Source organism: Cynoglossus semilaevis, chromosome 8 (genome assembly GCF_000523025.1).
Source record: "Cynoglossus semilaevis isolate Cse_v1.0 chromosome 8, Cse_v1.0, whole genome shotgun sequence".
Taxonomy (NCBI): Eukaryota; Metazoa; Chordata; class Actinopteri; order Pleuronectiformes; family Cynoglossidae; genus Cynoglossus; species Cynoglossus semilaevis.
In genome coordinates, this window is record NC_024314.1 from 11,294,839 (window position 1) to 11,307,483 (window position 12,645).

General features: G+C 43.0%; 1 protein-coding gene and 1 non-coding gene across 2 annotated transcripts in view; both read right to left on the reverse strand.

The window, feature by feature from the left end:
* Positions 1-12,645, reverse strand: part of LOC103382067 (inactive rhomboid protein 1-like) — a 25,952-nt gene that overhangs the window by 10,724 nt on the left and 2,583 nt on the right. The window contains exons 2-4 of the mRNA XM_025057172.1: positions 7,847-8,120; positions 2,985-3,111; positions 2,764-2,900 (exon numbers count right to left, since the gene is read on the reverse strand). Of these exons, the coding sequence (XP_024912940.1) occupies positions 2,764-2,900; positions 2,985-3,083 (236 nt within the window). The 5' untranslated portion in view covers positions 3,084-3,111; positions 7,847-8,120. The remainder of the gene's footprint in view (positions 1-2,763; positions 2,901-2,984; positions 3,112-7,846; positions 8,121-12,645) is intronic.
* On the reverse strand, positions 3,696-3,789 carry trnai-uau (transfer RNA isoleucine (anticodon UAU)). Its single transcript has 2 exons — positions 3,752-3,789; positions 3,696-3,731 (listed from the first exon to the last, which is right to left on the reverse strand). It is a non-coding gene; the product is annotated as a tRNA-Ile (tRNA).

Here is a 12,645-nt window from a genome sequence, read left to right on the forward strand (position 1 = left end):
TCTGGCTGTTGACGTTGTTGTTACATGAACATAATCCTAGAGCACAGCACAAAACATGGTGATCACAGTCTTTGTGGATTTATTGTTTTGTCCACTACAGTATCTGTTGAGCAGCACACCCACCTGTCCAGAGAACTCCAGGAGGGGTTGAGGGTCTGGGTCATACCTGAGAAGGGCTGGGATTTTGGAGATGTGTCTCCTCCATCAGCAGCATCACTAACACTGTGCCCCTGTCTGCCCTGCAGCCTGTATGAAAACATCATCCTCTGAACACTGGCCCTTCCTTCGCAACAACACTAAATCTTCCATCTTCGTCCTTCTACTCCGGCCGGCTGTAACTTGTTAGTCAAAAGGAGAAGTCGAGACGCTGGTTCAACTCCTCTGTCCCCATTACTCAATAAAACTCAGGAGAATAAGAGGTGCAGTTGATGTCCTTGGTGGGAGCGTATCCTGACGATCACGGACAACTTCCAGCAGCTGGACCGGCTTTTTCTGCACACGATCAGTGGGAGGACCCTCAATTTTCCTAGACCCTGTGTCACCGTCAGCACACATCAGAAGTTTCCATGTGATTGTGTACATGTGAGGGACAGTGTGTATGTATCAGTGTCTGGCAGGCCTCCCAGAATCCATCTGTCCTGGAGAGAATGTGTCAAAGGCCGAGCTCTGGTCCTCGTCAAACTGAAGACTGTCTTCCCTCCATCAGAGCCCCATGATCTCTATCAGTGAGCTGCTTCTTTGTCGTTTTCTCCAGTCGTAGTGTAGGAGTGTGTGAGTGTGTGTGTAAACACCACTTCTTACACTGAAATACCAGCACTCGACAGGAAATGGTAGATTAGAAGGAAGGACAGAGGAGAGATGGATCATCACACACATCAAGAGGGAGGAGGGATGGAGGAAAAACATGTCTGGACATGACACACACACACGCGCGCGCACACACACACAGGAGTACAAAGGTTGAACTTCACCAAAGCTTAGCCTACTCATAACTCATAGGGACAACACAGACGCCTGTTAGTGTGTGTCTGTATGAGGTCAACACACAGAAGTGACCTTGAACACACAAACACTGACTGCAAACACACACAGAAAGTTCCACTTTTTTTAAAGAGCCTTCCTGGTATGTCTTTAAAGGTTAGCAATTCCAGAATGAAATGTATAAGGAAATGTACAAAACTACTTCCATCAATGTGTTCAACAACAGCAACACTGCCCCCTGTCTGTACTTTTCCCATTTTACTGTACCTCTGCCAAGAGATCAAGATATTTCTTTAACTAAAGGCCAACCAGTGTGGAGCACAGATGCAGTTAGTTGAGACCATAAATACATTTATGATCTGCTAGTTCAGCAAGAACCTTCCAGAACACTAAGGTCAGGTCTTCAAGGTCAGGTCTGCTCGGTGTCCCGGGACTCAGGACTGAAGGCTGAAGAAGCTGCTGGACCGTTTTTAACCTCCCCATCTGTTCAGGCTGTTTCTGAACTAACGATTGGCAAATCTGTGCTTAATTCCCAAAATTCCACAAACTTCAAAAGCCTTCATCCCCACCCAAACCCACATCTGCCTTCATTAAGTTAAGAATCTTCAGGGCTGTCCTCTGTGAAGCCCGTCTCCATATTCAAACATTTACATTTAATGAAATGCTTTCCTTTGGGGCTGCTTTGATGTTCACACACGCAGTGTGTGAGTAATTGTTACGTTGTCTGCCTCAAAGCCTGTGGTGCTGCGTGTCACCTTCAGTGACACTGATACAGTGAGGCTGTAAAGGCCTTTGTGTGTGGGACAATGGGGCGTTCACAGCTGTGTCTCAAAGACACTTTTTGAAATATGAAAAGTCCAAGTAGGAAAAAGAGCTGGATTTTAAAGACGGCCAACATATGGCAACCTGGAGATTCACTAATTTACCCTGGAAGTTACCCTCAGGAGTTGTGTTTCAAAGCTTTTGAAGAACATCCCATAACTGTGCCTCAGATGTTTGATGTTTCTCTACTCCTGGTTCCTGGTCCAGCTGATGATATTGATTTACAGTCTCTCTGGAGGCCAATCACAACCTGAGCCCCAGTGGTTGAAGAAATGCGTTTGTAATCTGAGGTTTGCACCTGCTGGGGTGGGACTGTGTTGTGCTGCCCCAGTGCCCTGTAAACTGCAGTGGCTGATGGGAATTATTAGACTGGGTTGAATAGATTTCCCTGAAAACAGGGCTAATAAGAGGTTGTGTTATGTTTTGATTTTGTTTCAGGCTAAGTGTTAGCATTTTTGCTAAAGGTTTGGTTAATTGTAAGCCAATTCTAGGCAAATTTTAGGTTACTGGATACAGGCGTCAAAGCAATAAATCAGAACATAGAGAGATTTTCTGAGACAGCGTCAACCCTGCTGCCCTCAACCCCCCCTCTTGTACCTGATGATCTGTTTGGGTATAGAAGACCGCCGTCGGCTCAGTATTTTTGGGATGCAGGACCGCCTTCGGACGGTTGGCGCCCTTGTCGGGAGCCTCTGGCCCTTTGGGGGCACTGTGTTGACACGTTCAAAGCGAACCCTTTTCTCACTTAACACGGCGGCAAGAAAGGAGAAAAAGAAAAGAAAACAGTGGGAAAAAAGAAAATAGGTGGAAAAGTGGATTCAAATAAAAACAAAGGGAAGGAAAGAGAAAAAGTGAAGAAACAAGAGTTTCAACGTCAGGAATTATTTCAGAGAGAAGCTTGAACACCAGCAGAGCGTTAGAGCGACTGTGTGTGTGTGTTTGTGTGTGTGTGTGTTAAACCTCTTGATTGTCTGTTTGAAGGAGGGCTGTCTCTCCAGAGGGGGTGGTCTGAGGTAGTTGTTAGAAGCTTCCAAAGCAGCGATGCAAGTCTGAGGGTTTTCTCCTGGCATGCTGACACTGCGAAGACGCTTCACAGGCTGCAGAACACACACACACACACACACACTTAGGCACAGAAAATGATGCTGACCACAGCCCTGATTCAGCTGTGTGTGTCCTACCTGTAACTGTGTGGGCGAGTCGTCCGGCGTGAGCTGGATGGTGGGAATGTCCAGTTTGAGCCGCGGGGGCTTCTTCCTCTGCAGGCCCTGCTCATCCATGGTCACTGTCCTCACCTCCACCTGCCAGCTGAACAACACACACACAAGACGCTGTGAAGACTGTCGCTGCAAGTCTGGCTTAATACTGTGCTAATAATTCAAGGCAACATTTGGACGACTTTATGAATAATTCACTGGAATCCCTGTTTTTTCACTGGAATCACATGTTTTCTACTAATCTTGCCTACTTATAAGCTAAACGGACTAACTTTTAGTTATTCCACGTGGATTTTTTTGCCAAATAATTCCTTTCTTTATGTTTTTGTTCACTAACTGTAAAACCTTTCAAGCCTTTAAGCAAATGTTTATAAATGTAGGTATAACAGGTGAAATAATTATGGAATGTTTAGAGTTAGGGTCTCTGTTCCATTAAGACTTTGTAAAAAGAACAACAACTGTACATAATAAATAAAAAAAGTAAAAGTGAGTCTCTGCAGATATGGCAGTGGATGCTGCTGTGATAATATATGGAAGTTAAATATATTTTTGTTAAAAATTCATGTTATTTAAATTCCCATAGGGAAAAAAGCTATTGTGTGCTGTATTATCTGTAAAGTATCTAAAGAACAGAGTAAGAATCCTGCTGACTCACAGAGCCAGTCAAAAGCTCTGTGCTCCAGGTGAGGCTCGAACTCACAACCTCGGCATGACTCTGCAGGATACTGTCATATAAGTACCGCGCGCTGACCGATTGCGCCACTGGAGCCTCTGCAGCATAAACAATGAAGCAGTTTTTTCACCCTGAAGCAGCAGCAGCAGCAGCAGCAGTACAGCTGCACTGTCAAACCACAAGATGGTGCTGGGATTCCTGCAGGTGAGCTTTTATAGTACTACACTCAGATACTTCACTACTCTCCACGGAGGGACGTTAGAGCAGGGTGTTTTCATTATTTCCCTTTATAAAGTTTTATTTCCTGTAAAGAAAGTTGTCACCACTTTATTAGACTTTGGGCCATGAGTGACTGAGGCTACAGCTATAGTAGCAATCATTCTGACAGTTCTGTGAACACTTTTTGGCTAGCCTGCATCAGACCTGTTTTTGTGTCTCCTGCCTTTAAGTATTTTTACCTTAACAACAATAGACAGCTGTGTTTGTGGGTGATAAAGGTCAAATTCTTTAGATCAAATACTTTATTATTTATATATATATATAAATAATAATGATATATATATATATTTTAAATACAAAGCCAAAGACATTTGCTCTAAAGTTTTGTTTAGTTTTATGCTAAAATTTCTTAACTATACACTTAGAAAAGAAAAAAGAAATAAAAGAAAATGCTAAAATTTCTTAACTATACACTTAAAAACCATTTGAAGAAATATTTTTACACAGCATGTGTCACTATACAATTATGGACTACAGGTACAGACCTTGATGTGCTACATGAAAACGGCTAGCATGAACTGGTATGCATAAAATGTTAATTTCAGCGTTGTTTATGTCTGACCCTGGTGGTTGTGCATTTCTAAAAACCCACACTAGTTTTCACACTAATATAAAAAGAACCACCGCAGCTGTTAGACACAGAGTGGAAGAATCAAGAACCGACGCAAACACACACATACAAACAAGTGGACAGTAACCTCAAGGTATCACGTCGTTTAGTCGGTTAAAGGGGGATTTCCAGACATTTCACTGGAAGTGGAATCAAACTAAAAACATCACTGCCACAAATGTACAGGGAGGTGCATCCAGAGGGGTTCGTCTAAAATGAACACTGGACATTTGGTGGTCGTGTATAAATGCATTATTGAATATTATACACAGTGCATATACTGTAGAAGTAGCAGTGAGTTAAAGAGAATAAGTCACCTTGGCTGAAATATCAGAGGCGAGGTTTAATATTTCCTGGCCAACATCAACATCTGTGGGACAGATTTTACAATGTCAGTGTTGACAAAATAAAATCTGTGTGGGATCTGAAGACATTTCCAAAACAGCGTGAGCTGCTGCAATGATGGAGTGATTCTGTTTCTACTATAAATTGCTCTGTGTTTGCTCCTGTGATCATTTGGCTTTTGTGGATTAAAGTTTTTTCACTTGAACAACATCTTTGGTCGTTCATTCACACATTGGCAACCTTTTTTAGTCTGCGTCAAACTGACTCACTAGGTGACTAGGTGACTAGCTTAGCTAGTTGCCAAAAAAAAAACTTGTTTGACCTCTTCAGCTGGATTGTTAGTGTTAAAGGACTGAGGACATTTGATGGACTTTTACTTGATGTCATCTAGACTTGACTCTAACTCCTCCAACACTGGCCATTAACATTCAAAATCAACTCCCCTCTGCCTCCACTAAAGGCCTGTTTCAAAATCAAAAACAGGAACTAATTGCTCTTTTTATGTTATGTCTGCTTTTACCATCGTATGTCACCACATTTGGTCTTTGTGCAAATTCATTGCCTGCACAGAACCGGCGTTAATGTGAAAATCTTGGCCTCGGAATCGCAGTTTAGCTTAACAGAACAATATTTCCCTCATCAGCTCATAGCTCATGTTGGCCAACGTTAATAACCAGTGAGAGTAAAGGGATATTAGTGGATAATAGAACATCTGCATACAACTCCAGAGAGATGTAATGAGGGACCACCAGCGAGGAACTCCTGTCGATCTCAGCTGTGAATCATTTTATGATTCATGGGACCGTATAAAATTACGGCCCCCGCCAACCACTCCTCATCTTCTCCCTCTTGTCATGAAACCATTAGCTGAGCAGTCATCTGTTCCATCACACTGATATGCAGAGGCTCAGCCAAAACCAGGAGGTCCAACAAGCAGAGAAACAATTAGGGTTGGCAACTGGGTGGGCTTTCTGTCTGTACCATGGTTTACTTTAGTTTTAATAATGACTATGTTTTATCAGGATTGAAAGTTTGAGGGTAAGTTGGACCTGAATGCATCACAATATATATAAAAACATTTGAGAGACAGCAGCAAAACTGAAAGGGAAGGTCTATAACAGTGATTCTCAACCACTGTGCCGTGAGAGATCATTAGGTGTGCCGTGGAAAAGTTTCACTTAATTGGTCTGAAAACTATTATTTATTTATTACATATAATCTTACATTGCTCGTCAAAGCACAAGGGCAGAACAATGAGATCATCTTCTGCTAGGTGGCAGCAGATGAAAACTAAAAAAAGATAATCAAAGCTGTTGAAGAAGATCTTTGTGAATGTCTTTCTTCAATTCCTGCCAGTATATCAGCGTTGTCTTCAACTAAACAGGAGTACATTTTTAGTTAATTTAAAATTTAAAGATTATTATATTTCATTACATATACGTTTGGTGAGATTTTTGTTTGGTGGTGTGCCGTGGTGTTTTCCTGATGATATATACAGTAGGTGCTATGGCTCAAAAAAGGTTGGGAAACACTGGTCTATAAGCGACTAGTGAGACCTGCTATGATGTATGGCGCCTGACACCTGGAGGTACAGTAGAAGGAATGAAGATGCTGGGGTTTTCACTCCAAGTGACCTGAGTGGACAGGATCAGAACTTAAAACTCAAAAATAGTTTAAAAAAAATCCTCACATGTTTGAATGTGAACGATTTTTCCAGAAGTTGTGAAGATGTTAGAATAATGAAGAGCTGACTGTGATACAGCTGCTGCTGAACTGACATCACAGCCTCCTGCTCTGATCTGACCCAAACACCAGGAGCACCCATGCATACAGTAGACAAAGTATGTCATGCAAAATACATAAATGTTCCGACACGGCCACCAGTTTGATGTTGGATGTTCTGCCATGAATAAACAATGAAAATAAAGGCTCGTGGAACACGGAGCTGGCAGTACGTGTCAGTGTTCTGGTCGCTCTGTGGTCACATGTGGAAACCAGCGCGTTCTCTCGTGGCCAGTGAGGATAAACACACCCCTGCAAATAGAAATCTGCACCAGAACAATCCTTGACCACATCCTTCTCCGCCTGTTTGTGAGGGCGACTTACATTTAGATTTACTCACACAAGAAATGTAAAAACAGACGCACGCAAAAAACAGACGGGACGGTCAACCTATGGTGCCAGGTTTAGGACTTTAAAGGTAAAAAAAAAACAAACAAAACAATCTGACTTATTAGTAATTATGAACTGGAGTAGAGACAAAAATCAGTTTTATCTAATAATTGATTTTATATATTTTTATAATTTTGTAAAATAAAAGTCTAATGATTGTTCCATACATATATATATAGATTGGGATCAAAGATCATCAAATTGATGTCCTGAAATGACATAAAGATTTCATGCACCAAAACTCTCTGTCTGCGCTGAAGAGATTTCTGTTCCTCATCTAGTCCTGTAGCTGCTGCTGGAGTGAACAGGCAGATTAAGGAGGCTGTAATCCCTGTGCAGTAACGCCACATGAAGTGGTCCTGCTGTCAGGCCTCACATCCTCACACTGACCCTGACCCCACCCTGGATGGAGATGCACTTGCAACCGTGTCATCAGCACCCAGGAGGAAGTGGTGCATCAGGTTCTGTAGTTCAGCAGAAGTGAAAGCATCGCGACAGTCAGATCATGTTGTAGCCCGGGTGTGATTGATCTCGGAAATTTAATGTAAACTTGTACTGTTCCAGGATAATGGGAACTTAATTCAGCACTTCTTTACATTTATTCCAGGATATTTCCCCGAAATCTCCATCCTAACCACGGCCGAGAGTTCTGTTTAACAGAGAGAGAGCCTCACACATTGGTGTGAATTTGTCAGCGTAGCTATTGTCTCATTCACACCACTGTTAATGTAAAGTTATGGCAGTTACCTTTTGTCAAAGATCACAGGAAATGTGAAACCCCTATCAAACGCTATAGGGGACGCCAGGCCAGCTGAGAAACCAGATCCTCTTCAACCAGAGCAACACCTCCTGACATGCTGAGGCAGGATGGAAATGAAGGCATCGTTATGGCTCCGGAACATGGCTTGTACTGACACTTCTCCACCGACTGAAGCAGGAAGCCACGGCAGCAGCAGGGAAATACACAGCCACTGCAGTTTGCTGTCACATTCGACTGGTCGGTACATCAGACAGTCTGAAACTTTAAGGGTTAGTTTAGGTTTTTCTTCATTTCTTTTCTGTCACAACAGCTGTCCCAGCTAAAGACTGTCTCTATGGAAACACACAGTGTCTACAGTTTCTACAATTCTATGAGGACTTCCTGTAGGCGTACTGCATTCTACAGCCCCGGGATCATCACCCTAACCAATAGAAATACATACCTACATCTTTACCCTTACCCTGAATCTAATATGACTCTAATTCCAATTGTACTCCAAACTAAATCTGGAGCTATCCAAATAATTAACTTGGTAAATAGTATTTCAATTCTTCTGTTTCTATTGCCCTTTGAATGTAGTTATTTGTATTGAATTGCATTGAAACAAACTGAATTGAAATGGACTGAATTAAATTATGAACCTCAAAATATCCTCTCCCTCAGTGTGGACGTGGAAAATGACAAGACAAAGTGTCCCCACAAGAATAGTCAGACCGGAAACACACACAGCAGGTACTTCATGAGTGGAAGCCCATGTGTCCAAGCTGGTCTGAGATCTGCTGCAGTCTGTGTCCATTCTGTTCAGGTGGTGGACACTTCATTAGCCAGTCAGCCTCTCTGCAGCTTCACTTTCACTCTCTGCAGGGGGCTGGCTGCACAGCTCCACACACACACACACACACACACACACACACACACACACACAAACAAAATGTGTGAGTTGTGTTTTGACACCGCAGTCAAGATACGACACAAAGCTGTTTCCCACTGCTGTTGGTTTTCATTCCTCCAGATTTTCCTACAAACCACTGGTGTCTGCCATCAGAAATACCTTTGAAGCTATTATTAGCTCACATCTGCTGCTAATCCCTGGCGACACTTTTGGTTTTCTCATTAATTTGTCTGAAAAGGACGATTATAATACACAACCTGATATGTCCTTTTTACTTTCCACAGGCGCCGTGGGTGACGCTGTGGGAAACTCTCGGGTTTCTTAACCTCGGTCGGCCGATAAAAATAATCCGTTGCAGACTCTGTAAAATGTACTTCACACAGGTTGGAGCTGAAGCCTGTCCTTAATAAATCAGGGCATGTCGGCAAAAGAAAGCGGCTTAAACGTCCAGCAGCAGTGGCACAGACTCTGGCATCAGAGCAGAGGGCAAGAATAAACTCAGCGTCTCAGGCCGTCAGCACAGTAATCTGTAATCTCTTCATATCTGTCTCCCGCTCTTTTTTTCTCTGTGCAGCCTTAAGCAGGAGAGATTAAAGTGGCAACCTGAAACCACAGCAATAGAAGAAAAAACTATTGGCTTTGCATAATCGAGAGAATCTTAGATCAAGTGTTTCCAAAATCCGGTCCTCGGGCCAAATCCTGATGATGATGTCATCAATAAACACAAGGAGTGTAGCTTCACCTTGTTACTGGGTTTCATTCTTTTATCTCAAACTATTTCAGACTCATTTTGTTTGTAACAGAAATCTCTCCCGATAGTTGCTTTTTGATGAAATGACTCATTCAAACCCTATTTTTTTACACCTTCTCAACTATGATTAAATAACTATATATGTGTTCAGTACTGTTAGATGACAGACAGGCCTTTAGACACAGTTCTTTGTCGTTGTACTGCGGCTGCTGCTACGAAGTGCTTCCTATTTCAAACTGCCACCGAGGCCTGTGGGAAAGTTTCCAACAATCACATCCAGAAAAGGCAACAACAGTAGAGGAAACAGGCTTTCACAGCTCGTACCGCTGCACGTCACTTCACACCCATGTGTTTCTGATGAAGCCGTCTGCACAGGAAAGAAGCTTACAAAAAAAAGGTTGTGAGGTCAGAGTGAAAACCCTCTGTCACTCTCGCACGTCTAAACAACATGTGACACCAAGCTTCTGTGTGTGGGTGTTTGCTGCAGCGCCACAAGCTGCAGGACTCCACAGTGTATTTATACACACGTGCATGTTTCTGCTTGTTATTTCATACCTGGGTGCATGGAGCGGGAATGAACTTGGATGGATTTTCCTGAGCCAGACATCTGCATCAGTTTACCTGAATCTGCCGCTGAGCCAGAACGTTTCTTTAGTTCTGCAGCTGCAGAGATAACGGAGCAGAAAACCTGCAGCTTTATTCTGATCACTGATAAACAACTGCTGCCTGATGCTGAGAGTGCTTTCATGTCTTCATAGGGTTAACCAGGTTTTCAGTTGTGTATAAGCTTGTCTTCTCTTAGCTTAGCATTTCAAAAAACATCATTGTGATGATGGTGTTCTACCCTGGGTGGCTATAATAAAATTAAATGATGCTATGCTATGCTTTTGATTCAGTGGTGATTGATTAATTAATTACAGAGTCTCTAATGATTTCCTAATGTGTGGACATGGAGGGACAGGACAGGGGACAAAGATGGCCGTACAGCTGACTTTGTGAAGCTGCAGTGTGGTGACAGGAAGGTCTGGTGCAAACTCAAGCATGGCTTCTCCTACAGACATGAATAGACCTCCTCAGCCAGCGTTCACCTCCTCCTCCTCCCTCCCTCCCTCCTTCCTGTTATCCCTCTACTCCGCCAGCGAGTGCATGCTGTGAGCTCCACTACAACAGCTTCCTCTGTTGGCAAGCCTTGTATGAAAAGTCAATAGTAATTGCCCGCAGATGCCACTTGGTGAGATGGAAATGGGGGGAGAAGAGGGTGATTTGACTCTGAAAAGAATTCTGAGAAGAAATAAGAAAGGGGAAAAGTCATAATTGAGGTTTCAAAGGAACAGAGGAGATATTCAGGATTAAAACTGAGACGTCTGCGGTCCCTCAGGCAACCTTTGGCCTACAGTTGACACCGTCTTCTTCAAAAAGAAGACGAGGGAAAGAACAATGGTACGGCAGATTAATATTCCTTTCTAGACATTTGCTGTTCAGCCAAAGTTCACCACGAACATTTCTCCTATCAATTCCATTCCTATTCCATTCCTATTCACCTTCACCTGCTTCATCTACTCAGGGGTCACCAGGGTTCAGGAGCCAATTCAAGATGACATCTGTTAGAGAGTGGGATTAGACCCTGAACACTCCACAGAGGAGTGGTTCTCCACTTCTAGGAATAACTTCAGAAAATACTTAAACCAGAGACTATTGTCAGGAACTGGAAGGCTGTAGTTTTCAAGGGTCATCCTCAAAATCACAAAGACCCGACAAACTGCAAAAAAGGGTCAGACCTTCCAACGGTCCACTGGTCAAAAGGGCCAATGTGGTCTGCTGCTAACACCACTGAGAAAGTTCCACTCTCCCCCGACGTAGTTTCTGTCACTGACCCTGGATCAAAAACGGTGACATGACAGAACAGAGGAAGAGGAACAGGGAGAGTCATCAGAGTGAAATCTGTCAAACACACAGCTTGACTAAACTGTGGAGTTGATGGCGTCAGAAACACACACTGTATCGTAGCTGCCAATACAGGCATGGACAGTATTACTGTGCCCTGTATTAAACAGTGGCTCCACTACATGAATACATCAATGATCTAGTCAAACGGCCTGGTCACACTTCAACGCTCATTCTCCTGCCAGGTCCATTCTGAAACTACATGTACGGGTGGAGACCAGCTGTTCGTCTCCTGAAGCCTCGACTGCTGTAAAACTGTGACGAGGAACGCCGCAGGTCTCCAGCAAAGCCAAACCTGTTTCTGACCTGGTACATCAGGGCTGCGTACAAACATGAAGCTGCAGTTCCCTTTAAAAACTCTACAAACCTGCTATTGTCACTACTGCTGACTCCTCCACCACCACCACCACTGCTGCTGCTGCTGCTGCTCTTATTCAACCTGTTCAAACATGCTACACCCTGTCAGTTCAGGGCGGAGGTACATGGTGGTAAACACACAAATTCAAATTCTGCTGCTGTAAAATCATTTCTTTTGATGCCGTTCTATCAACTTTGTTGTTATAGTATTTCGAATAAGTACAAATGTTTTGTACATGGCACCAACCATGAACAAAACTAGTATGAATATATATGGCTGTCTTTTGTGAATTAGAAGCAGAAGTTAAACTAAAAAATGAGAAAAAAAAGAGTTCATTAAAATGCTTTAGTACTGTTTTTACATACACTATTAAAAAAACTGAAAGAGAGAAGTGTTTTTCTGTAATACTTCAGATGATGATAGCATCTTCACAAGTCTGAGATTCCTGGCCTACATAGTCAGAAATATGGGACCTATATGTGGTATGGAAGCCATGTTGGACATCACAAACCACCACTGCTGCTGAATACCTGTTGATAATCTAATATTATGGGAGACCCCAGGTTTCTGCTGACACGTGTCCCTCAACTATAACAGGTGGCTGTGCTCACACACACAGTAGCAGTTACCAACAGATCTATATCAAGGCTGCTGACAACTTCCTGTTGGGAGGAGTGCCTCTGTGCGTGCGGGTGCGCATTTCTTTTGATTTCACACCATGTGTGGTGACGGAGTTCAGTTTCTACAGAACATCTATTGTAAATGAGACTTACTTTAAATACCATGATTTTTAGAAAGAAACTTCACTGAAAACCAGCACTGAAGTATTACGTGGATAGAA